Here is a 23,779-nt window from a genome sequence, read left to right as displayed (position 1 = left end):
ATTCACATATTAAATATCAATTTTTGATCACACGTAAAGTGTAAAATGTGTTAAAGTTAACTGCTGTCTATATAGAGTGATGTAGATTAAATCTAGAAATATATAAAAAAAATATATATATGAAATATACTGAGAATAAAATAATACATATTTACGAATAACATCTAGAAACATGCCTTCTGACTGCTGTTAATATCTACACAAAAAGCTCAAAGCAGAAATTCACAGTTAAACATTCACATGTGTCTGTCAGCAGAATATTAAAACTTCTAGGCTTGGTAAGACATGCACGCACACACACGCACACACGCACACACACACACACATATATAAAACAATGAAATACAATTAAATCCTAATGGTCATTTAGGTTCTCACTAAAGGTGATGAGAGTTGGTTGTTATGATCATAGCAGTGCTGATAACAATCATTATGGTAAATCTGCATATTAAGATTCCTTTCTGAGTCACTTTGGAAAGAAACAGCTGGTCAGGAAATGCTATAATCATCTTTTATGGGACCATCTTGTTTCATAGAGGAGCACACAGTCAGTGTTTGTGCATCATCACGTAACACGACACTTCCTAACTGTCTTTCCTCCTCTGACAACAGAGCTCCCCAGATGTTTTCATCCCCAAAGATCGTAGCAGTGATCTTGAAGCCATCTCCAGAGTCATCCAGGAAGCCCGTCATTTCATATATATTTCCATCATCGATTACCTGCCACTCCTCAGCCGCAGCGCTCAAAGGTTAGAACCTCGGTGCTGCTGTTGGAGTTGCTTTCTTTGGAATGATTCGACAGCATTTATCATCAAAAGCTCGGATCTGCTTTGGTTCAAGTGATTAAACTCTGTATGCCCACATTTATCTGTGTATTTGTATCTGTGCCAAGGTACTGGTCTCGTATCGACGGCCTTATCCGGGAGGCTTTGATCCTGAGGAAGGTCCGGGTCCGTCTACTGATAAGTTGCTGGGAAAAGACTCATCCACTTACTTTCAACTTCGTCTGGTCTCTGAGGAGTCTGTGCATGGAGCAGGTCAACTGCTCACTGGAAGCTGTAAGTACAAGGCCAACACGGACTATTTTCAGTGCTACAGATACACTATATCAATGCTCACTATGTGTGTGTGTGTGTGTGTGTGTGTGTGTGTGTGTGTGTGTGTGTGTGTGTGTATGTGTTTATGTGTAGAAGTTCTTCAATCCCCGAGTACAGAGGGATGGCAGCCTCCAGGGAATAAACCACAACAGGTTTATGGTGACAGACCAAGCTATTTATTTAGGTGAGCTCATCAACAAGACCTTATGACCGTGTCCCACATGCCTCTGCTCACTTCATGCAGATCTCAACACTCATAGCTCAAACTACTGCTTTTACATTATTTTTTGTAGACATCAATCAAACAAGACACAAGGTATTATGAAGTGATCTTTAAGACCCAGACAAACCAATCATAAGTGGGGAGCCAATCCAGTCCTGACAGAATATAAGTACCTCTGTATTGTGCTAGATCACAAACTTAAATGGGACTTCTGGACCGACTGCCCAAACTCTAGAGTACAGCCAACTGTCGGCATGGTGTGCCAGGGTCCTTAGAGATGCTGATATTCATATTTTTGAAGTTTGAACAGCCGGGCCAGCTGTTTCCTATTCTATCCAGTCTTCATGCTCAGCTAAACTAATCACGTCCTGGCTCCAGCTCTGTACTTAACACACAGACATCAAAGTGATATTGATCTTTTCATCATCTTCCCATCATCTGACTCTCAGAAAGGTTATAAAATATTCCCATAATGGTCAAGGTTCTCCAATGAAAATGTATCTTTCCTGGAAATCAAAAACAGGTTAACTGACGATGTTAAAAAATCTTTGTGTTGTTTCTGTCTTGCTACAAGCCATTCTTGCTTCTTTTTGTCCTGGCAGGTAACCTTGACTGGGTCGGGAATGAGTTCAACTTAAACGCAGGAGTAGGCCTTGTGATCAGTCAGCCTGAGGGTGTCGAGGAGAGGAACTCCACAGTGGTGGAGCAGCTACGGGCTGCATTCGAGAGGGACTGGTTTTCACGTTACACCCGCTCCCTTCAAGCCAATAAGATCCCCGTCTGCAACAAGCACCAGATCAACAGGCTGGTGCAAATCAAAACCAGTCACATAGACAATGGACCAATGCCTATCAGAACAGGCCAGCATGATAACGGACCTGCGCCGATGAGAAGCAGTCACAAAGATGACGGACAGACAGGAGTAAAAACGAGGCACCATGATGACAAACTCAGCAAAATAAGCCACCAAGGCAAGGCCAATGAACTGGTGCCAATTATAGACAGTTACCAAGAAAGGGGACGTGTCAAAATGAGTCACTTTGACAACAGACAGGTACAAGTAAAAGGTGCTCACCGCGACAATCCAATGGAGCCACCCAGTCAGTCAGCTGAGAGCAGCGGCAGCAGAGAGATCCTCAATGGGTCCCTGTAACCACAAAGCATCATGGTTATCTTTTCAGCAAGAGATATTTTGAGAACTGCTCTCCCAGGAACAGTGGATTTAACACACTGGGTCTTTGTAGCATTTTATTGTTGCTATTTTGAAGAAAACTTCGAAGATTTGAGCAACATCTGGTTTGCAGGATTTGATGTTCACAGAAGAACTCAGGAAGGAAAGTTAACGCTGCGCTGCAGTCTGGCACTTTTGATGGATTTTTCTAAGAATGAAACCAAACCAGTGTGGTTTATAAGAAACACTAATTAATACACATAACAACTTATTTAATCTTTTTGTCTCTCCTTGTTGAGATCTCTAAAGCAGAGGGAAACTTATTGATTGCCAAATGATTGTTTGTCACTTTAGCTGTCATAATTTATCACCCTTTAAAAGGGGGAGGGACGCCTGCATGTCTCTGCAGAGATTGACGGTAGTGTAGCACATGTAGCTACACTGGCTACATTTAGCATCAAAGACATACTCCAAAGCAGTGAATGATTTACTACACCGCTTTACATGTTGTGTGTACTCTGTTTTTGGTATGCATACTTTGGCACCATGTAAATAGTTTGTGCATCTTCAGTAGTATTCTAAATAAGTGACTCTGCAATCAAATAATTACAACCGTTGCGTATTTATACCAATGCTAACTTGAGATAAAACAACCTGTAACCATCAGTTTGATAAATTGTTACAATGGGTCAAATGATATTAACAGAAGCAAACAACCATATTATCTGTACATATTAATCGAACCAATCACCTCAATACATGTTGGCATTGTATGCGTCTGCAAACCAAGGATATGTTACATTTGTATGTTATTATGATACATTGAACAGATACATTCAAACTTAACCTCTCTTTATTTTTCAACAACACTGTTTTTAACGTGTGGTTAGGTTTAGATGCAAAAAACATTTGGTCAGTTAGAAAAATTGATGTTTTGGCTTAAAATTTCCAGTTTTGGTGGCACAATTCCAGTAGGAAATACAGAAATGCCTGGCTAGAAAACCACTGTTATCCGTGGCACTATCCCTGGTGTAAAAACAGTGACAGGCTTCTAAAAAATACTCATGTTTGGTGGCTATAAAGGAGCCTGAAAAACAGCAATGGGCTACTTAAAACACCTATGTTTAAGGGCTAAAAAGACGCTTGAAAAACAGTGATGGGTCCTTAAAAAAACACGTTTGGTGTCTAAAAAGGTGCTTGAAAAACAGCAATATGCTGCTGAAAACATCTATGTTTGATGGATAAAAATGTGCCTAAAAAACATGGATGGATTACAAAATAAACACCTAAATATGGTGGCCAAAAAGGTGCTGGAAAAACAATGACAGGCCACAAATAAAACCCATCCAAAATTGGTTGCTAAAACAGTGCTGGGAAAACAGTGATGGGCTACAAAAAAAAAAAACACCTATATTGGCGGCTAGAAAGGCGCTGCAAACAGCAATGACTTGCGAAAAACCACCGTTTTTCTGTTTGTTGGTCTTGAACACTGGCGTGCAGCTTGGCAGGCGTCTCACCAATAGGTTCACATGCCAGTGACAAACTGAGCTCATACACTACGTCACTTTAGAAATGCTTATGAAACGTGTCCATGGTTTGCAGAAATGTACAATGCCAACATTTTCTTCTTTTGCCTTGAATGAACTAATAAACATCCCTCTAAAGGGATTTTTAAGTATTTTTGCTGAGGAGTCAAAATTGCAATTTAATTTCCATTTACAAAACACACTGAAATTGACAAACATTCCCATAAGTCCTGTACTGTAAGAATCCTATAACCGGTTTTGAGGGCTGACCCACAGCTGAAGAGTTTGGGGTCTAAAGGGAATAATCAAATCATGTCCATCATGTTTTAATCTCAATACCAGGAGCACTAAGCACTGCACAGAGAGCGGTTACATAATCCAGAACATGATGCGTCATATATCTCTTCACAGCAGGATGGTGCATATCAAAATATTTGATTGTATGGAGGTCATAATTGAATTAGATGATGCACCTTTTCTCCTGTGTTTATTACATAACAGCAAATGTAAAATGGTGTGGTGTTTTCAATCAGTCGCCACCACTAAAAAACTCAAGCCTTCATTAGTTTAAGTGGATGGCAGGTGTTTGTCCCTGGGGGAGGAGGAGCTATTGATCTGAACGTCCCCTTATAGATAATCATTCCAGTCCCCTTATACAAATCCTAGGAACAAAGGAGGAATTGAATGGATATCTATAGTGCTCAATGTTGTGACTTATTGGACAAATACTAAAGGAGCAGTTAGCCAAAGGGGCCAGAGGGTCTCTGCTGTCAGCCAAATCAATACAATGAATTTTTAACAGAGCTCGACAGTTGCAGTTGCCGCAGTTTAACCTCAAGGACATTGTTGATTGTAATGTCATGCCTGTGACTGAATATATATTACCTTTAACATGTGGAGGTAGACCTAAAAATACACAATTCTTAGTAAAGAATTTAGTTTTGACTGAAAGCTTGTAGTGACTTTCATTTGCATTTTTGAATGATTGCATGTTAGTCTAAGTGCACTTTTTGTAGTTGGTGCAACCTTTTTCAAGCTTGTGAGTTTATAGCGCAGAAACTTTTTTTTCACTTCCTAAGCCTTTAATCAAGAAAACAGGATAACCAGAGAGAGCTACATTGTGATGTCTTCATCAAAAGTATGCAGGGTGTTATGGTTTAATGTGAAAGCAGCACAGGTGTGATGGATTTTTTTTGTCTGAATTCACTTAACAGGGTGAAATTTTCACTTTAATTCTGCTGGAAAACTGAGGTTGTTACAATCATAATGCTTAGAAGGTTTACCTGTAACAAGAGAGAACTAGATACAAGCAGTCACTGAGGTAAAATTTGGTTAATGAGTCGTAACATTTTACTCATATGTACAGACAGGACACATGTAGCTGACTCACTGATAGCAGTGAAATCAAACATTGTCAAAAACACACCACCGGACAGATGTAATCTGGTCATGATGGATAACTTCTGCCATCTAGAGGATGTCTTCAGAAAGGCCATTTTATTTGCTGCAAAATATGATGCTTCTTAAAACAATGTATTTTTAAAATACATTGTTCAAACTGCTGTTTATATGCAAATTTTTATCAACTATATGAAAGGCAGCAATATGGGAATGTAAGTAATTTTCCTGCTCAAGTTTCAACTGAAATGATCTTAAAAGCAGCCATTCTTCAAGGTGATCATAAGATCATTTATTCTGTATGGCACATATACTCACGGTACAGTAGTTAATATTTACTGCATTTATAGTATACATCAGTAATGATGTAAAAAAAAAAAACCCACAGCTACAAGTTTAATTTTAACATGCTTAAAATTAAAATCCCTTGCTGCTGTGTGCGTGCCCTAACACTTTATCCTTTTCTGTCAGTGACTCAAGCATTAATTCATCCATGAACTGACTCCTAACTCGTGAAGCAAAAACAGCCATCTGTTTCATTTGTAAAACAGTGTCTCCATTGAGACTTCAAAAGCATTTTCTCAATATTAATGTCCAAACATATTTTCTTGTGAAACACTACGCCAACACACTGTATTGCTTGTTGTTTGACTGCTGTTCTGGAGTCAGATTTACTATTTTATGCTGCTATTATTTGTTTCACAGGGGGCAGGAAGTCTGTATACAATGCACTGAAATCTTTGTGATTGTTACAGTGACTATTTTACAGATAGCAGGGACAAGGACTACAACTTTACTGGCATATTATTTAGTGTTGCTCTGGGACACAGACCACAAATGCCAAGGTTTAAAATGAGCAACAGTTTACAATCTGCTAATTGCATATTACAAAATCCAAACAAAAATAAAAATAAAAAAGGATTTTTTTAATTACTTTTTGTCCAAAATGCCATGCTTGAGACAGAAGCAGTGCTACGGACAAGCTCATTTTAAACGCTCACTGTAAAAGCTTTTTAATGTTGCCTACCTTTATTCTATTGAATAGTTTCGGCATGACTGCTGCTTGCATGCCCTGCCTTTATAAACTGTGCACAGTAGCTACAAGCCTTTCTAGAGTTAATGATAATAATGAAAGCGTATATGCCTTTAAAAAATACAGAAGGAATGTATATTTATTGAATAACCTTGTTTATGCACACTACTGAATTATCTGATGGCTACCTTTTTACTCTTAATAAAAAAAAAAACTTTTTATGTCTCTGTGTGTGTTCTTGTTTAAATATAAGTGACTTGTGTTTCCTTAACACAAAGGCTGTTAATTAAAGCATAGTGGCTTACCTCAGAAGTTAATCCCTAGTACATCGCTGCACTGTGACTGTCAGTCAGGCCCTATATATGTAGCCTGGATGCACAGGCCAGTGGATAAGCAGAGGGGTGTTCAGGCTGCTACAGGAACATACTGGCTAATTGTAAATTTAATGATTTATATATGAAAGCCTATAAAATATGATGCTTTGTAATGAATAAAACTACCCAACATCACATACAACTAGAGCTAAAATGATTAGTTGATTAATCAGTAGGTTGGTTTGGACTATCGGTGAGACAAAACAAGCATTGTGAAGGTTTTGAGTAATTGTGCTTTTTTTTGTACTTTTTACTCCACAAAATTTATTTGATAACTATAGTTAGTTTGGTTACCTGACAGATTCAGAACTTTATTGATTCACAAGAAACTAATGAAATATAGGTTATTAAATTATAAAAATGAGTTACACCTTTCTTAGCTGCAATATTTAAGTGATGAACACATTAACGCATCAAGAATCATTCTAATAATGTGATGAATATTATTCTGAAAGAAGCCATTCTGCATGAGCCTACCTCAATATCTGTTGTGTAGGTTATGTTATATTATATATTTTATATTTTATATTACCATAATATATGATTTTTATACTTTTGTTATTTTACCTAAGCAGAATTGTGTTAGTATTGATATATTATTACGCATATTTGTGTTAACATATCTGACACAGACAGATCTTTGACATATTTAATGCGTCACAATTAACGTGTAAGAATTTTCATTTTGTGTTGATATGGACACATCCTTTTTTAAGAGTGTGTGTAGGAATATTTTAAGTAGCCCATATTATTATATTATATTATAGAGTTTATATCATATTATAAAATATTATATGTTACACTATAGTATATGGTGTTCATATAGTAGAATTGAATGCAGGACTTTTAGGCTACTTATAACAGAGTATTTCTACATTGTGGTATTCTACTTAGATCTGAGTACTTCACCACTGCTTACATGATTTGACACTTGTACGATTCTTAAATGTTGCATAAATAAGTTGTAATAATAGTTGACGCAATATTGCTTTGTGACTGTATGGAGCTGAAATATAGTAAAAAGAGAGAGAGAAGACAGCAGCAGAAATACCGGTGGCACGTACCTGTCTGAGCTCGAGCGGCAGCGGAATGACGTAACGGTTCCCTTAGAAACCGATTAGGCGTCACCACTCCAGGCTGCAGATTCATGAGTGTGCTGCGTCTCCTCCCGGAGACCGTCCCGTCCTCCCGTCCCGTCAAGAGGGCGAAAACAGCCGTTGTGACGCTCGATGGGGCCTCCAGTATGAAGGACAATAATCCGGATGTCTTTTCCCATCAGTTTTGGTTGTGTATTTTCGCGCTGTAGTGGAGCTGGACGCGCTGACCTGAGACACATCGCTGCGCTGGTGTTGTTGTTGTTCACCCAGCAGCGGCCAACATGGCTGAGGATGACAGTGAATGGGTCGTAGAGAGCATCGTTGGCTACCTGGGAAGTCCAGAGTGGGTCATTCCTGTGACGGATTTTATGGAAAACAAATGTACAGGTAAATAAATGTATACAGCATATTCTGTTTTGGACATTTGGCAACAAAGTAAAGCTGGAGCACCGTTAACGCGGAGGCTAAGCTAAGAGGCTAACTTGTGACTGCGATGTTTTTGTTGAGATGTTTGTTGGCTGTGGTATTTTTAATGTTTTATATCTCTTTCCCAAATTTAATACTCATCCTTTTGTTAAGTTAATCACAGTTTCAGAAATTTCCCCTCGACTTAAAGCCATAGATGATTCGAGTAGCAACTAGCAAATCGTTCAAATTAGCAAGTCATAATAACTCATTAAAGCTAACATTAGGAACAAAGCTTCCAAAACCCAAGGTACTAAAAATGGCATTTATATTAACGCATTGCGGGCAATTAAGGCTCAAAATCATGAATAGATAGGTGAATAAAATAGTTAAGGAGGAGCTGTTCATGTTTTATCATGGTTTTTACTGTTTTTATAAGGAAAAACAGCAGCAACAGCAACCTAAACCATGCAAAATAGCGTTACATGTACATATGATGACATGACAAGATGGTAAAAGTATATTTAAACAATTATTAATAAAAAAGAAAATTACAAAGTAATAACTTAATGAATAAACAATACACATTCACACAATGCACATACTGTGTGTATAAGACCACTTTACGGCACATTTATCATAGTGTAAAAAACTTATCAAAAAATAATACGTAGAAATAAAATAATACACTTATAATGAAAATAAAAAATAGATTTAAAAAAAACAAGTTAAATTGAATATTATACAAAGTCATTATTGAACAAAATTAAATTAAAAATAATAATAATAATAAAAAAAAACTGAACATAAACCACCTGTCTGAACTACTGGGCTGTGACTGTATGTTTTGGTTCCAAGATATGTCAAGCTAGACACTACTCTGAGTTGGGTTTTCACATGTTTCTTATGGTCAAGGTATAAATGGTGTATGACTAACGTTTCTATGTGATTAATTTGGCCTGTTCTTAGTTTTTGATGATGAAGATGAAAATAAGTTGTCATACACAGAGATCCACCAGCAATATAAGAAATTGGTAAGTACAGTCTTTAGTCCAAAAGGCTTTATTTTCATGCATTGCTTCATCAATGTCTCTAATTAGTGGTTTTATATTGCTGATTCATCAAACTTGACAGATGTAAGCTGCTTTGCTTTTGTAGGTGGAGAATCTGTTGGAGAATTACATGCAGGAGGTTGGCATCAACGAGCAGCAGTTTCTGGATGCATGCACCTCTCCCTTTGCCAAGTCCAAAACGCTGCAGGTACGTTAAGCTTCCTGTTCGCACACCACTGTCAACCTGCCAGTTAACCTGAATGGGGAATCAAGAATAGGATTTACTTACGTAACAGTAGTTATGCTACTTTGTACCTGGTGCCAAACATAGCTGGTCTCTGTCTCCCTCTCCAAGGCAGATGTGTGTGGTTTTCCTGATGATTCAGCAAATTTAAAAGCAAGCCTTGAACCTTATCTTCAACCACATGTATGTTTTTATCCAAAACTAAATTCAGATTGACATTGTCAAGCAGAAATGTGCCTCCATTACAGCCATGAATTGTCAGGATAGGTCAGCTCCAAGTAACAGATCTTTATCAAAAGTTATAGTTTTTTCCCTGTACTCTGCCTATGTCCATCAGGAATCTCTTATATTGCATAACTGTACCTAAAAAACACAAGACGCTCCTGTTAATTTCCGTTAACTGCTGCAGTGCCATGTGGCCCTTCAGCTCTATTTGTTCAGCACACCTTCTGACAGACTGTCTGCAACTATTGTGTTGAAATTGACAAGGTGCTTATATCTAAAGCAGAAATGAGCTCACACATTTTTTCTTTCACAAAAAACATGAAGTATCTACCTCTCTGTTAGTCTCCTGATTGTTTTTCATAATGTAATAATAACCAATTTTTTTTTTTAGTATTCATGCCCACCATCAAAATCCCGTCATTTAGTCAGTGGGAAATATCTCAGTTGTTCAGTTCTTTGATGAAAAGATTTGTTGCTATTTCACTTACAGTTTTGGAAACTTTCTTAACAGAAAGAGACAGAGAAACAGATGGAAAAGATCTTAAAACATAATCGCCTCCATCCGTGTTGCTGGAAGTAATAAACTGGCAGCACTTGATGAGGCTCTGAAATGGTAGCAGAAAAGTTCGAAAGCAAACTTTGTGACTGGGAGCAAACAGGTGGACGCCTTCCCTCAGTAATTATCAACCTGCTGCTGCATTTTTGTACAGTGTTAAAATGTAAGAGTTTTTGGGGTTCAGGTGCGTCTGGGTCCACATACTAAAAGTGTTCTTTCATGGCATTGAGATGCTATGGATAAAGGCCATGTTTTATATGTATGTGTGTTGTCTGTGTGTATGTATATAATAAGCTGTAACTGTTTGCCCATGCTGTTTGAGACGCCAACTTGCCAGATAACAGAAAGTTTTAAAAGTTTATTATTTTAAGGTTAATAAGAATTTTAAATAAAAAAAAACGGTAACAGTTTAAATGTTACAGTCTATCATTAGATTTTTTTCTTGGCACTGATCAACAAGTGAAAATTGGCTTTGCCAGACTGGCATAGTTAATGTCTGCAAAGTATGTCAAATTCACTTGAAGCAAAGATTAACAGTAGTAGAAGTTTTAGTTTGCAGCACACAAAGGTTGTGTCCTCTGTATTAGATCGCAGACTTAAGTAGAAAGGCCTTATTTTCTTATCTATTCGTGTTGCACTTTGTTGCTTTTGGGGTTCAACTATATGAGAGATCTCTTGCTTTACTTTTATGTCCTGGATAGTAAAATCAGCGACATAAGTTACCTTTATTAACCGTCCTGATGGAATAAAGCTTAAAAAGATAAAGGATAAAAATCACACTGGCTAGTGAATAAGCCCCTTAAATTTATTTAGTTAAAGTTTAATTTGTTTGAGAGCATGCAAGGCTGCATCTATACTCAAATACAGACACTGAGGGAACGCACTGGTTTTACACCTGTACAGTTACAATCATTCATGAAGATAATAGTCATTGGGCTATACTACTGCAATTCTGCTGCAGAAAAATGAGTAGTTCTAATTCAAACATATAACTACATTTCCATAATTTTAATGCTGGAAATCTCACATTGACTGACTATGTATTACATACAAGAGCATAAGAGCTTAGTCTGGTTTAGTTAATTTAGGTTGTTAGGATGAAGTTTTTTGTTGATCTGTTTCACCAAAGAAAAACTAACAAAAGAATAAATAAGTGAAGACGACATTGTTTTCACATTATCTGTGAAATTACTGATAAGGTACACGGAAAACATGGTCACATCTTGGACAGCTTTGCTTCATGACTCAGTTACTTTTTAAGTCTAACGTGACGTCTAGCACATGGCACCATATCTTCACTAAAAAGTTGGTTTACAGTATCTGCAGTGATTAGAGGAGAGGTCTTGACTCTTCGTAGTAGTCAAACAGAGGCTAGTGAGTTACAGAGAATGTTTTGGGGAGTCATATCTCTTTACCTACTGGAGCTGACTGTACCTTTTTGTCATAAGGTTACTCGGGGAAAAAGGATATACTGTATTTTGGCTTCAGACAGAGACATTGTGGAATGAGAGGAAATAAAAAGGAAGAGAAGATGAGAGAAGCTGAGCATGCAGACTTTAGACCCAGTGACCCAGAACACTGAACTTGTATTAAAGGTTGGTCAGAAAGATTTTCATTAGCCTAGATGGTGGACAAACCTCTGACGATAGAAGCTAATGTGAAAGATTAGGCCTAAGCACCTCTCTGTTTGCAAACATTTGTTAATTCATGTCAGGACTTGAGTCGAGTGTCCACCATCCTGGAAGTACTGTACATCCTGTCCTGATCTACAGTCGGCTCGGCTAGCAGGGCAAAAATCTCCTTATAGAAACAGTTAGTATTATTTAGTCTGTCGTTTGGGGTTAGCTAATGAAACCTGTTTCTAGAAAAACATAAGCACAGAATGTGGTCAGAGCATTGTTGCTACACTTCAGGCAGAAAAAGGTGCTTGAAAACTGAACCAAAATAAAGCAGATTGTAATTTTCAAATTCATAGCTCGTCAAATAAGTTTTTCAGTTTTGTCGATATCATGATTTTTTTGTTTCTGTGAAATATTATTTAGACCTCAGTGATCTTGACAAGACAGACATGAAACAATATTTGGTTGCTTCTGCATAAGGATGACACCAAAACAATATCTAATATTTAAAATGACTGATTTTGACTAACAAAATATTATCAGGCAATACATTTCTGACAGAATAATGTCAGAACAAGCTTTTAAGCAAAGAGAGAATCTCCTGCACACTGTCCTGCTTACTGCTGACATTTATTCAGAAAGCGATGTTTCAGTCTAACAGACCTTCATCAGGTATGATGGTAGCATGAGAACTTTTCTACATATATACAAACACAGACACAGCCTCGATTTTTTTAATCATCCACTCAGAGGTCTGCTGAGACTGATGATCACCTGAAACTGCTTTGCATCGCAGCTGCGTAATAGAGGGTTTTTTTTTCATAAATCACAATAAACATTAAATATAACTAAATATAACCTTACACACCATCCAAGTCAAAACATAATAAGTATCGTCATTTATCATCATCCTACAATAAATACCTTAAAGTTCCTCAAATGGTCACAGGGTACAAGCATGTGAATAAATGGAGCAATAAGAATGAATACCAAATATATCACTCAGCATCCATGCAACAACTCCCCCATGCTAGTGAGAAACTACAACAAAGTGAAAGAAATGTCTTGGATTTTTTTTTAAATTAAAAAAAGAAGTTTGTTAAACAACTCCTAGACTTTTTTTAAGAAATAAAAGGCTGTGCAGAAAAGGGAAAACTAATTTTTGACATACAGCAGTTGCCGAAGGTACCTAGGTGGGTTTTTATAACGCCTCACTACAGCTGAAGTCATAGTCCTGCAGTGAGAAGCATTCTCCTGATTCATTCTCTACAATCACGGACGCTTCTCTCTAGCTTGTTGTAATGCCATTCACTCATTATTACTTTGTGGGTACACTGATATTTTTCATTTTTTAAGGTCTTATATGCTGCCTTTTTGTCGTTCAGACGGTGTTCCAGCCAGTTCTGGCTACAGACGACTTCCAGATATTTCGTTCTCTGATGGTCCAGAAGAACATGGAGCTGCAGCTTCAAGCCCTCAGAGTCATTAAAGAAAGGAACGGTAGGCTAAATTAATGCACATAAATACACCTAATCAGGAAAAAAAATAATCCCTACTGATAACACTGTAATAATATGCCTGTGTGTGCAGGGGCTCTCCCAGAGTGTCTGACGGATGGCATGGATGTGATGTCAGAGTTGCAGGAGCAAGAGATGAAAATCCTGCAGGAGGTTCTCAGGTAAGTCGCCTGTGCTCTTTCTATATCCTACTATGTTTGTCCTATTTTAAACACGCAGCCTCACAAAGTCTCACTGATATTTTTTTTGTCAGTGCACATACAAGAACCTGACAAACTAAAACAAATAGATATTTGTTTCTCTTTATGTATTTTTACTGAAAAATATTACAGTTAATATATTCAGTGAAACATCTTAGAGTTTAGGTCAGTAGATATATTTATGCATTTGGTTTAAGCAGTTGATTAGTTCAGTCATCATGTAATTCGATCCGAGTTTATTTGTCATTATATTGTTCTCATATTTCCACATTTTTTATGCATCCATTGCCCATATGTGTCTAGAAGCTCCTGCCCCTGCTCTCTAATGGGATTTTGCTCGTTGCAGCCTGGCCAAGTAGAGCACACTGAGTCTAATGGGACCGCAGCTAAGCTCCTTAGGGTCCAGCTAATTTAGGTTGGAGGGATTGACACTAAACAAGCAACTGAGAGAAATAGTATTTTTATCCCCTTTGTCTTACCAGGCTGCTTTGGCTGCTTTGGCTGCTTATCTGCGCTGCATTATTCAGCGTTTCCTCTCAGATCACCACCGGGTTCAGTTTACATCAAGATGGTCTGAAAATCAACAATGAGAGACTTAAAAAAACTCCAAAATACCAACAACCACAAATTTTCATTTTTGCTAATTGTCTCTTCTGAAAATATATACAACCACTACGATGCTTTTATTTAACAGGTTAACCTACAAGCACTTGAAAGCATCATGGAGAAATTGTTTTTCATGGTCCCCGTTTGCAAACGCATCATCATGCAAAATGTGAAGGCGAATATTTGCTTGCTGCCATGTAATTGGGCTGCCAATCTCAAGCAAGTTTCAAGTCTGCAAGGTTACTGTGATTCTGTACTGACATGGTTTATAGCCAGTGGTTTGGGGAGTTTGTATAAAACTAATGCACTGAAAGAATATCCTTGGTTGGGTTAAATCTTCAAGTAATGAATACACGCTTCCTTTTGTTAAATAGATATTGCTAAATTGAAAACATGATATATAGAATTGTTTTTTTTTTAAGTGCTGTAAACTCTGTCTCTCACAGCTGGTTGACTGACTTGAATTTGTCTCCTGAGTGTTATTTGAATCAGACAGTTTAGTAGCAGGTTTGACTGTCAGTCAGTCCTTCCTGGATGCTTTAAAAATCTTTGGTAGAGTCAGAGTAACAGCTGGAATGACTGTCGCCAAACGCTGATATTCAACAACACTGTCATCCATTTAAAGGAAAATTTGGATCTTTTGAAGTAGGGTTGTATTTGGTACTTATCCATAGCCAGTGACAGTATATTACATACAGTAGATGTCAGACGGGACACACAGTTCGGAGAAGCCGGCTGGAGTACCAACACGGGAGCTAAGCAATGTGCGGCTGTGGAGGAGGGAAGCATCAAAACATATTCAAGTCACCTAAAAAGATCAATAACATTTTAAGTGTATGCTATATTGAGTGTATTTTCACTATTTCACCATGCCCCAGACAGCACTTTCCCATGGAGAAGTCAACGGCTTTAGTTCCCCATCTATGCTGTCATCAAAGCCACCAAACTCCAAACAGTCATTTTAGCTCGCTGAACACGGGAGCTGCTGGTCTACCACTGCCTCGATCAGTTCATTGGTTCGTGTTATTACTAACTTATTTTCTATTCTCACACACAAAGCTCTAGTCGAGTAATTAAAAGAAAAAAAGTGTGAAAAGACACAATTGCAGTAAGAGTAATCATCATGCTGGTGTTTCTTTGATTTATTTTGGGTCATAATCTTTGTTTATTTTTGTCAGCCGTCTCACAAAGCCCCTACCATGCAGATTTTCTACAGCTTTTCTTAGAAAAATTAACTAATAAACCTTCATTTTTTGCTTCTCAACATCCCTCGCTCTATCTGCACACCTACTGTTAGTAAATGCTCTGCGGAAGTCTCCTCTAAGGCAATTTAAGTTGTTAAATAAATCAAATTAAAGGATCTGTGGGTTGCCCTGGTGATGCCTGTGAGCGAGCTGGGGCATAGCATGGTTATCACATGGAAATCCTTGACATTGCTGTCTCATTCTAGTTTCTAATATCATTAGCCAAATGTTAAATGTACAATAGAAACTGCTTAACTGCAGATTAACAAACTCCTTATCACACCTGGGCTACGAAACATGCTCTATAACTGAGCGGGCTCTTGAATGCTTTGCAGCGGGACAAGTTCGGGCATTTCAGGCTTTGCAAAAAGAGCTACTTCTGCTTGGGGTAATTTAATGAAATCCAAAACGGTTAGCCCTGGATTCAATCTAACATTTGTTTTTCTCTCTGCTGCTGCTTTGTCCGCAGAAAATCAAAAGAGGAGTATGATGAGGAAATGTCTAGGAGGCTGCTATTAGAGGAGGCGGTTGGCTCCACCTCCAGCAGCTGCACTGATAAGCCAACGGCAGAAAGCAGGGAATCCCAAAATACCACCTCTGCTCCCAGCCAACAACACAACACTGCCAAGGTAAGACACCACAAGCTTTACGAGCCAAAGAAGGCCCGTAAAACCAGCAGCATCACTGTGTTACATCTGTTAGACTTTTATCTCACAGCTCGAGTGATGCTGACAGTGCTTATTGCAGGTGCCTCTTTTCCCCTTAAAGGGACTATTTACCCTAAAATCAAAGTTACCTGTTGTACCAGTTATTATCTAGATAGCTTTGGTGATAGATTTAGAGTGTTGGAGATATCGGCCACAGAGATGTCTGCCTTCTCTTGATGCCGCTCGGCTTGTGGTGCTCAAAGCACGAAAAAAAAACACATTTACTGCCCACCCACCTTGTTGTGAACAGTTCATGAGGTAACATTTATTTTTTTTAAACTGTATTTGTCTTTGTAACAAATAAAGTAAAATAATACATTACAATCATCACCTCCAAAAAACATGTACACCCAGCACAAAATAATAAAAGATAGTGAGAAACAGAGGGAGAGAAAGGCCCCAGTATATAGGTCACATTGAGTCACAATAATCAACACGTGTAGCAGCATTTAATATCAGTTAGTACTGATGACCTATATATTCCTGTATAAATAATGAGTACACATAATAATATATGATTTTTTTTAAAGGAAAAAAAGCAAACAATGTCCTTGTTAGGGCTAAAGTATCATTCTAATTCTTCACAGAAGACATAATGTGGTTGAAATGATCAATAAAAGATTGCCAAATTCTGTAAAAATGTCCCTTCTTTTTGTTTTTCTCTAGCTCCAGATATTTCATTACATGTCCCATAAAGTTTCTATATGTTGGTGCTCATTTTTGTTTCCAATTAAATTAAAATCAGTCTTGGTGCCATGGATGACTGAGCTGTAAATTTGCTAGCTTAGTGGTGCTAGGCAACTATGTGGTGATACGGTTGGCATGTATAGTTTGGTATAAAGAAAATAGTTCCTGCATGTAACTGCTTTTTTTGGTGCTTAGAGCTGTACCAGCTGAGTGCCATCTAGTTTCATGATATTGGAGAGAAGGCAGACATCTCTAAGGCAGAGATCTCTAATGCTCAGCAACTCACACCAAAACTATCTAGACTGATCAATAGCACTCCAGGTAAAAGGAAAAATATGAATTTTTGATTTTGGGGTTTACTGTCCCTTTAAGGCCCGACCTGTCCTTTATAACATGTCACTGTCTCCAATGTGCTGGTTATTCCGTGTTAAGGCCAAAGCTGAGGGGAATATTGACAGCAGCCGCAGTAATGGTCACCACGTCCCACTAATGAACGGAAACACTGCCACTGAAAATAATCTGGTAACTGGACCGTCTGTGTACTAACAATTTAATCAGTGACCTATTAGTAAATAATCCTTAGTTTACTGCCCCATCTAAGGATGCATTAATACAATTTTAACTGTTTATATGTGAAAATAAAAAAAAGAAAAGAAAATTATTATTTTGCATACATCTGGCCTGCTCTTGTTTTCTCTGACATCAAAATGCACCGTTTAGTATAATTGGCATTATGTTCAAAGTATCAGTGCATCCTGAGGGCAGATAGTAACTTTCCTGTCTCATAGCCTGTGTAGTGGGTAGCACTTGTAGAGGCTTTGTAGTTTTAAAGCCTGTATATTAGGTAACTTGTTAGGTAACCCCAACCTAATGCAATCAATTAAGCATAATTCTTACTTACATTTTAGGTGAAATCAAAAGACACACAGCAAACATCACCTCTCTATCTAAGTGACAGCAGACCTCTGCAGACAAAGAAAGTGAGGCCTGTGTTTAGGCCTGTGTTTAGGCCTGTGTTTGTAAAGTGGGCGGTGAAGTGGGAGGTAACCACCAGCACCACCACTTGGGGTTTCCTTGTGGGAAAGGAAGGGGTATACCTGGCATTTTCTAACAAGTATCAATGGACTTTGTCCACAGCAGACAGACTTGTTACTGTAGGAAAAGCACAGGTGATACTGATAACAGTAATGATGGTTCAGTTGCATTAAATGTCCCAGTGAGCCAGCGTGGACAGCACCAAGGCCTCCACTAAGCAGAATGCAGCTTTCATTAATGTAATTGAGCTTTTTCTACCATGACATGTCAAAATATTTGCGGAAAAGGGTCTATAGATTTTAAAAGGTAACTGCAGGGTGACTGGGAAGTTTTTTTCTGCATTTTACATGCAATCAACATCAGAGGTGGAGCAGTGTCAATAGATATCAAGAGGCCATTTAACCCTTAGGCACAGTTTGGCGCATTTTACACGCTTTTCATTCTTCATGCTTTAACCATTTTGGCTGTGTTCATGCATACGGGTCCTGCTCAGCTCCTACAATAAAACACATGAATTTATATTTATATTAAGTGCAAAAAATGCGCAGATGAAACCCATTCAAACTGCAATTTTTCAAAGCCATCAAAGCATAAAAAAACATGCATTGTATTACTTCTGGGTGGAGAAAAATTGGAAATTGTCATTTTTATTTATTATTTATGTATTTTTTTGTTTTTTAAACCATTTTTGAGATATGGACAAAACAAGCTATTTCCACTAGGTGCACTGTCACAATCAATATTGACATATCTTAGGCTTTGATAATACAAAAAAATCTATTTTGCATGTAGTATATTGAAAATAATTCAGTTTTTTGTGTATTTTTTTTTTTGTAATCTAAGAACATGTTGGTGTTGTGACTAAAACCTGGTACATGATATGTTAAAATTCTGAAAAAATAAATGAATATTTGATAATTATGATTAGAAATGATGCTGATTAAAAATTAACTCAATGAAAGTAGAAAATAATATTAATGTCCAATATTTTTAAAACTTGATTTTGGGCCGAAAGTGTCACCGTTCTACAGTAATATGAAAATTTCTGGATGCAATGCAAGTGCCCACAAGTCTACAATATGATGACTATATAATTTGCCGTCGCTGCAATATCATGTTGCAGTAATGAGCTGAGTGTGATGCAGTGTTTGTGTCATTTGTAAGACATGTATTGATGCTCGTGGGTTTCTCCCTCCAGGTCAATGGCAAACCTGTCACGAAAGAAGACAGCAAGGCGGCTGCTCCAGGAAGTGCAGAAGCAAAATCAGCTAAAAGCAGCTCCACGTCTAAACCCACACCAGGTATCTCAGAGGAGCTTTAAACTTTGTACCACCAACTTTTCAACTTCTTCTGTTTGTCTCATTTGAATTCCCCACCACATTTAGCAGGTTTACTTTTAAACTTGGGTAAACCCTGAATAAATCCAAATTATATTTTTTAAAACCTATTTAACCTCTGGAGGAAATGGTGGTTATATGTATATTGTGTTCTACTGTCTGTCTAATAAAAAGCTACAGGAGCAGTCCTGCTAATGTTATTTTTTATATAATTTTATAATTTTTCAACACAACCAACCCGAGAAAGCTTCAACTCAGGATACTGGTGTGTGTGCAGATTGCAGCAGTAATGGTGTGGCGTCCAGAGTCCTTCCTGCGGTCAGAGCTCCAGTAAAGTCTGCTGAAGCCTCAGTCAGCCTCTGTCCCGACACCAAGGAGCAAAAGAGCGGCAGTCAGACTGCAGGCGAGCCGTGGCTGGAGGAGGCGCACAGGGAGGCTGGCTTCTCTAAGCCATTTAAAGTGAGTGTGTCATTCTTCTCATTTCATTTTGCAGTTTTATGAAACAAGGTCTTTTTTGTTTAACAGTACCATATCAAATTCTTCTTAATGTGTCTGTGTCATATTTTTTAGCGTGCACATCACAATGTCAAAGATAACCTGTGCGTACTAAACACAGTCAATACAACTCAGAGTTTCTAGTTTCTGGAAAACAATATTTAAAAAGAGCTGACCGGGGCAAAATTCACATCGTTCGCTTGTGCATGTTTTGATTTGTACTTTTTCTTCTCTTGTTTCATTTATACTTCCACACTTTCCTCCAGGAGTTGTCAGCAGCTCAGCAGGAGCAGCTCCAGCAGAGGGCGGCATATCTGCGCCAGCAGCGAGACAAGCTGCACGCACTGAAAAAAGATCAGCAGAAAACCAAGCAGCCGACGACCTCACCAGAGGAGGCACCCGTCACCACCACCCCGGTAAGTACAGCCGGTTCCTTCCTTAAACCTCCTTTCACACAGAGGTCAGAGGTCAGGATCATGAACATGTTGCAGATGATGTTATATATGTAATTATCTTCACTATTTTCTTGTATTTAGTGGGTTTGAGTTTTACCAGGACCTCTTAATTTATCCATACTTTTTCATTTTGGTTACATTTTTTTATCTTTTAATTCCAAAACAACATCCGTGATTTCACTAGATTTTCTTTAACTCACATTTTTCTTCTTGATTTATCTTTTTTTCCTCAAATCATCCTTCTGATTTAATTATTTGGTTGTTTTTCATTTCCCTCTGCCTGTATCTGACCTGGTCTGGGTCGTCAGGAGGCAGTGGGGCAGCCCCAGAGGAACGGGGCCTGTCCCCCTCCTGCTCCTCTTCCTCCTGCTCCTCTTCCTCCAGCACAACACTCTGCTAACTCCTCCAAACAGAAGGTGATCCATCAGCTGCCTGATGTGAACACGTACTCATTCATGTCTAGTTTGCTGCTGAGGTTTTGCTTTGTCGTGCTGTCCTCCCCCCTCGTCTGTGTCGTACGCTGCCTCAAAGAAAAGGAATAAACCGCATTTATTTACTCCACAAAGTGAAGAGAATAAGGTTTCATGTACACTTTTGATCAGGAAATCACACCCGCTGAAAAGCTATTACCGTAAAACTTCAAATAAGCGATTCCCACTTATCCTGCTTACTAGCCCGGTGTGTCAATGCAGTTCATTTTTATAGAAGTTCTTTGGATGTATAAAACCTGGTTGTCAGCTGCCTGCTGAAGTTGACGTTAGTGCGCTGCTTAGATCACGCAGATTTAATATATTTTACAGAATTATTATAATTTTTAAGCATTTTTTATTTCTTGATGAGTATTTTTTTGTTTTACTGTCTTGTTTTGTTTTGGTTTTTTTTCTCCTGTTTATATTTCATTATTGGGTTAGGGTTAGGGGGATAGGGTTAACTGGTATCACACTTGGAAAATACTGCAAATATGCAAAATATGCAAAGTGTCGCATAGCTACAATACCAGCTGCTTTCTTTCAGTTTTACCTCATACTTGTGTACACGTGTTTGGTTGTATTTTAGTCGTCTTCCCCACTGCTTTTTCCACTCCCTCATCATTTTGTCCAAAGCCACTGATGGCGGTTGTTATCTTTTCCCTCCGGTTTTAACCCTACTGCTGCTTTCGTCTCTTTATGCAGGAGATCTCTGCTGAGGAGAGGAAGAAGTTACAGAAGAGAAAACATCTGGCTGACAAGCTGAAAGAAGAAGTGATCAAGAAATGATTCCCCCCTCTCTCTCTGACTGCTATATTGTTATTTATATCCTGTTTAATCAAACACATGGCTTCCTGTACACTGCCTCCTTCAGTCAGATGATTCACTTTAACACACACCAAGGTTTTTTTTTCCAAAGAAACACAAAAAGTATGAGATCTTCCTTCTTTCAAAGTTCTTTTCATTGCTGTCTTTTGGATGTACCAGTATGTGGCAGTCTCCACACCCAAATACTCAGACATCTGTTTGATTAAGTAAGTTCAGAACATGTCAGGTAAGCTGAAAAACACATGGAGCGGTCAGTTTTATAGATGTGAGTGGAGATGGCTTTTACTTTACAGGACAAGTCACACCTGGGCCTGCTGTGTCCAAAACGCTCCTTTTGTGGCTGTGCTTCATTTGGCTTTATTCCAGTCCTCATACTACTTTATAATACCATTAGTATGCCGGAAAAAAAGTTAATTATGACCCGGGACATAGTGTGTTAAATGCAGGATACCAAAAATACCAGGTTTTCCAACTGCATCCGGTCTAATTTTGCAAGCCAACATGCTTTTCGAGTAATACTGACCCACAATCCTGAGCACAGCGAAGATGTGTCACATGGACTGAGCTGCAGACACACCTGATGCAGGCTGCAACAACTATACTCAATCACGATCTACTATGCAGTTATAATGTAAAAGTTCAAACTATGTAACAACAGCAGAAGTCTACGATTTAACCCTGTCTCTGGTGAGCTTGGTATATGGCTTTTTTAAAGATGTTTTTGCTTTTTCGCCTTTATTATGATAGGACAGGTTAAGCGTGAAAAAGGGTATTCATTCATCAAAGGGCCAAAGACTGGAGTCAAATCTGCGGCTGCCATGGCAAGAACATAGCCTTTGTACATGGGGCGTCCGCTCCTACAGGTGAGCTACTAGGCACCCCGTGAATGACATTTGTTTTATCTCCAAGTTAACTTTAAGTGATAACTTTTTAGTTCTGCCTCATTCAAATCGCATTGTTATTCTTTTACTTCAAATTGCGTTCTACAGACGGGGACACATATATGAGCATGAGGTTCAGAGCTCAGATTGCAATGTTATGACGAAGTTTGACCCAATTGTATGCATACTCCATGCATGAAACAATGCAGGAGGGTCATTTCTTATTGTAGCGGTGACATCAGTGTTTAACTGCCAATCACAGTGCTCGATGCACAAAGGAGACAAAGACTTCATTGATTTTACAGTTGTTTTTTACAGAAAATATGTAAAATAGAGCAGATTGTTGCTTTAAGGGCAGCTGCAGTACGTACTTAAAGTTAAAAATAAAAGTTAGAAATTCAAAACACAGCGGCGTCCAAATTTTAAGTGCAAAATCTATGAACTATATGGTGCCCTCAAAAAAATCCAAATTGGAATGAAAAATGTGTTCACAGCCTGCACACTACTTGCTAGTAATATTAAAAAGCAGAGCTTTACCACTGATAGATGTTTATCATGCAACACTGCACCGGTCAGTAATTGTGCAAAAATATGATTCACAGCTAATTTTTCCACTTTCTGTTGATTATTGACTGAAGGAGGGATTTTGGACACCCTTTAGCTTGTTTCTCTGTAGACATCAGTGAAAAAGGTCAGTAATGTGGTGAAACAGACTGGATATTGGGCCCAACTGGCCCGGAGTTGTATCAGTGAGTTAAGGGTTAATGCTGGTGGAAAGACATGATTTGGAGAGTTTTATGCCGAGGTGAAGATAACTTTAGCTAGCACAAGTGTACAGTCTTGTTGTTAGCGTTCCCACAGGGAACAGTCAGCTGGTACATCATAAAGCTGATCAAACCGTAGCCGCTCGTTTGTAGTTCAAAGAGCGCAGAGGAAGTTTTCAAGATGAACACACAGTCATGTGATCACGAAGGGGCCAAGACAACAGTGTGTCGCTTTCTACGAGGAATGCAGTATTTCATGTACGCTGTTTAATAAAAGCACATTTTATAGAAATGAGCTGGACTCCAGATTTTGTGTGTAGACAAACTGCTGTTCTCACACTGATCTTTTGTTTGAATCTGGTAAAAAGGTGCTTTGGTGTCGTGCAGAGCTACACGGGATTTATTACCGTATGTTCTCTCCTGTGTTTGGAACAGATTACTGTGCAGTAAAACTGGTCCAAAAATCATGAAAAAAAATGCTGTTGATTTCTAACCACTGCCAACATTATAACAGCCACAAATCTGTAGCGTTTTAT

General features: G+C 38.3%; 2 protein-coding genes and 2 long non-coding RNA genes across 8 annotated transcripts in view; 2 read left to right on the top strand and 2 right to left on the bottom strand.

Annotated features, from left to right (window-relative positions):
- The window catches only part of LOC121954911 (inactive phospholipase D5), a 70,033-nt gene extending 66,576 nt beyond the window's left edge, over nt 1-3,457 (top strand). For all 3 annotated transcript variants that reach the window (XM_042502654.2, XM_088086975.1, XM_088086974.1), the window contains 4 exons: nt 613-749; nt 893-1,058; nt 1,191-1,281; nt 1,923-3,457. In XM_042502654.2, the coding sequence (XP_042358588.1) occupies nt 613-749; nt 893-1,058; nt 1,191-1,281; nt 1,923-2,473 (945 nt within the window). In that variant the 3' untranslated portion in view covers nt 2,474-3,457. The remainder of the gene's footprint in view (nt 1-612; nt 750-892; nt 1,059-1,190; nt 1,282-1,922) is intronic.
- On the bottom strand, nt 868-8,025 carry LOC148187664 (uncharacterized). Its single transcript, XR_015778572.1, has 3 exons — nt 7,887-8,025; nt 2,396-2,467; nt 868-1,056 (listed from the first exon to the last, which is right to left on the bottom strand). It is a non-coding gene; the product is annotated as an uncharacterized LOC148187664 (long non-coding RNA).
- A 121-nt stretch (nt 8,026-8,146) lies between these two features.
- cfap36 (cilia and flagella associated protein 36) lies at nt 8,147-23,535 on the top strand. Of its 3 annotated transcripts, XM_088086976.1 has the most exons (12): nt 8,147-8,306; nt 9,294-9,358; nt 9,483-9,584; nt 13,406-13,520; nt 13,611-13,698; nt 16,057-16,216; nt 17,414-17,503; nt 19,215-19,317; nt 19,631-19,812; nt 20,115-20,264; nt 20,612-20,719; nt 21,476-23,535. In XM_088086976.1, exons 1-12 carry the CDS (start codon nt 8,201-8,203, stop codon nt 21,557-21,559), a joined length of 1,353 nt encoding a protein of 450 aa, XP_087943102.1. In that variant the 5' UTR covers nt 8,147-8,200; the 3' UTR covers nt 21,560-23,535. The 3 variants fall into 3 exon arrangements, with proteins under 3 accessions (XP_087943102.1, XP_042357525.2, XP_087943103.1); XM_042501591.2 differs by lacking the exon at nt 17,414-17,503; XM_088086977.1 differs by lacking the exon at nt 20,612-20,719.
- Nucleotides 9,371-18,037, bottom strand: LOC121954241 (uncharacterized). Its single transcript, XR_006106557.2, has 3 exons — nt 17,883-18,037; nt 14,217-14,310; nt 9,371-9,632 (listed from the first exon to the last, which is right to left on the bottom strand). It is a non-coding gene; the product is annotated as an uncharacterized LOC121954241 (long non-coding RNA).
- Nucleotides 23,536-23,779: the final 244 nt, after the last annotated feature.

This window comes from Plectropomus leopardus, chromosome 13 (assembly GCF_026936395.1).
Source record: "Plectropomus leopardus strain MGB_pleo_1.0 chromosome 13, ASM2693639v1, whole genome shotgun sequence".
In the NCBI taxonomy this organism is placed as follows: Eukaryota; Metazoa; Chordata; class Actinopteri; order Perciformes; family Serranidae; genus Plectropomus; species Plectropomus leopardus.
Note: the sequence above shows the minus strand (reverse complement) of the source record. Positions and strands in the feature narration are given on the sequence as shown.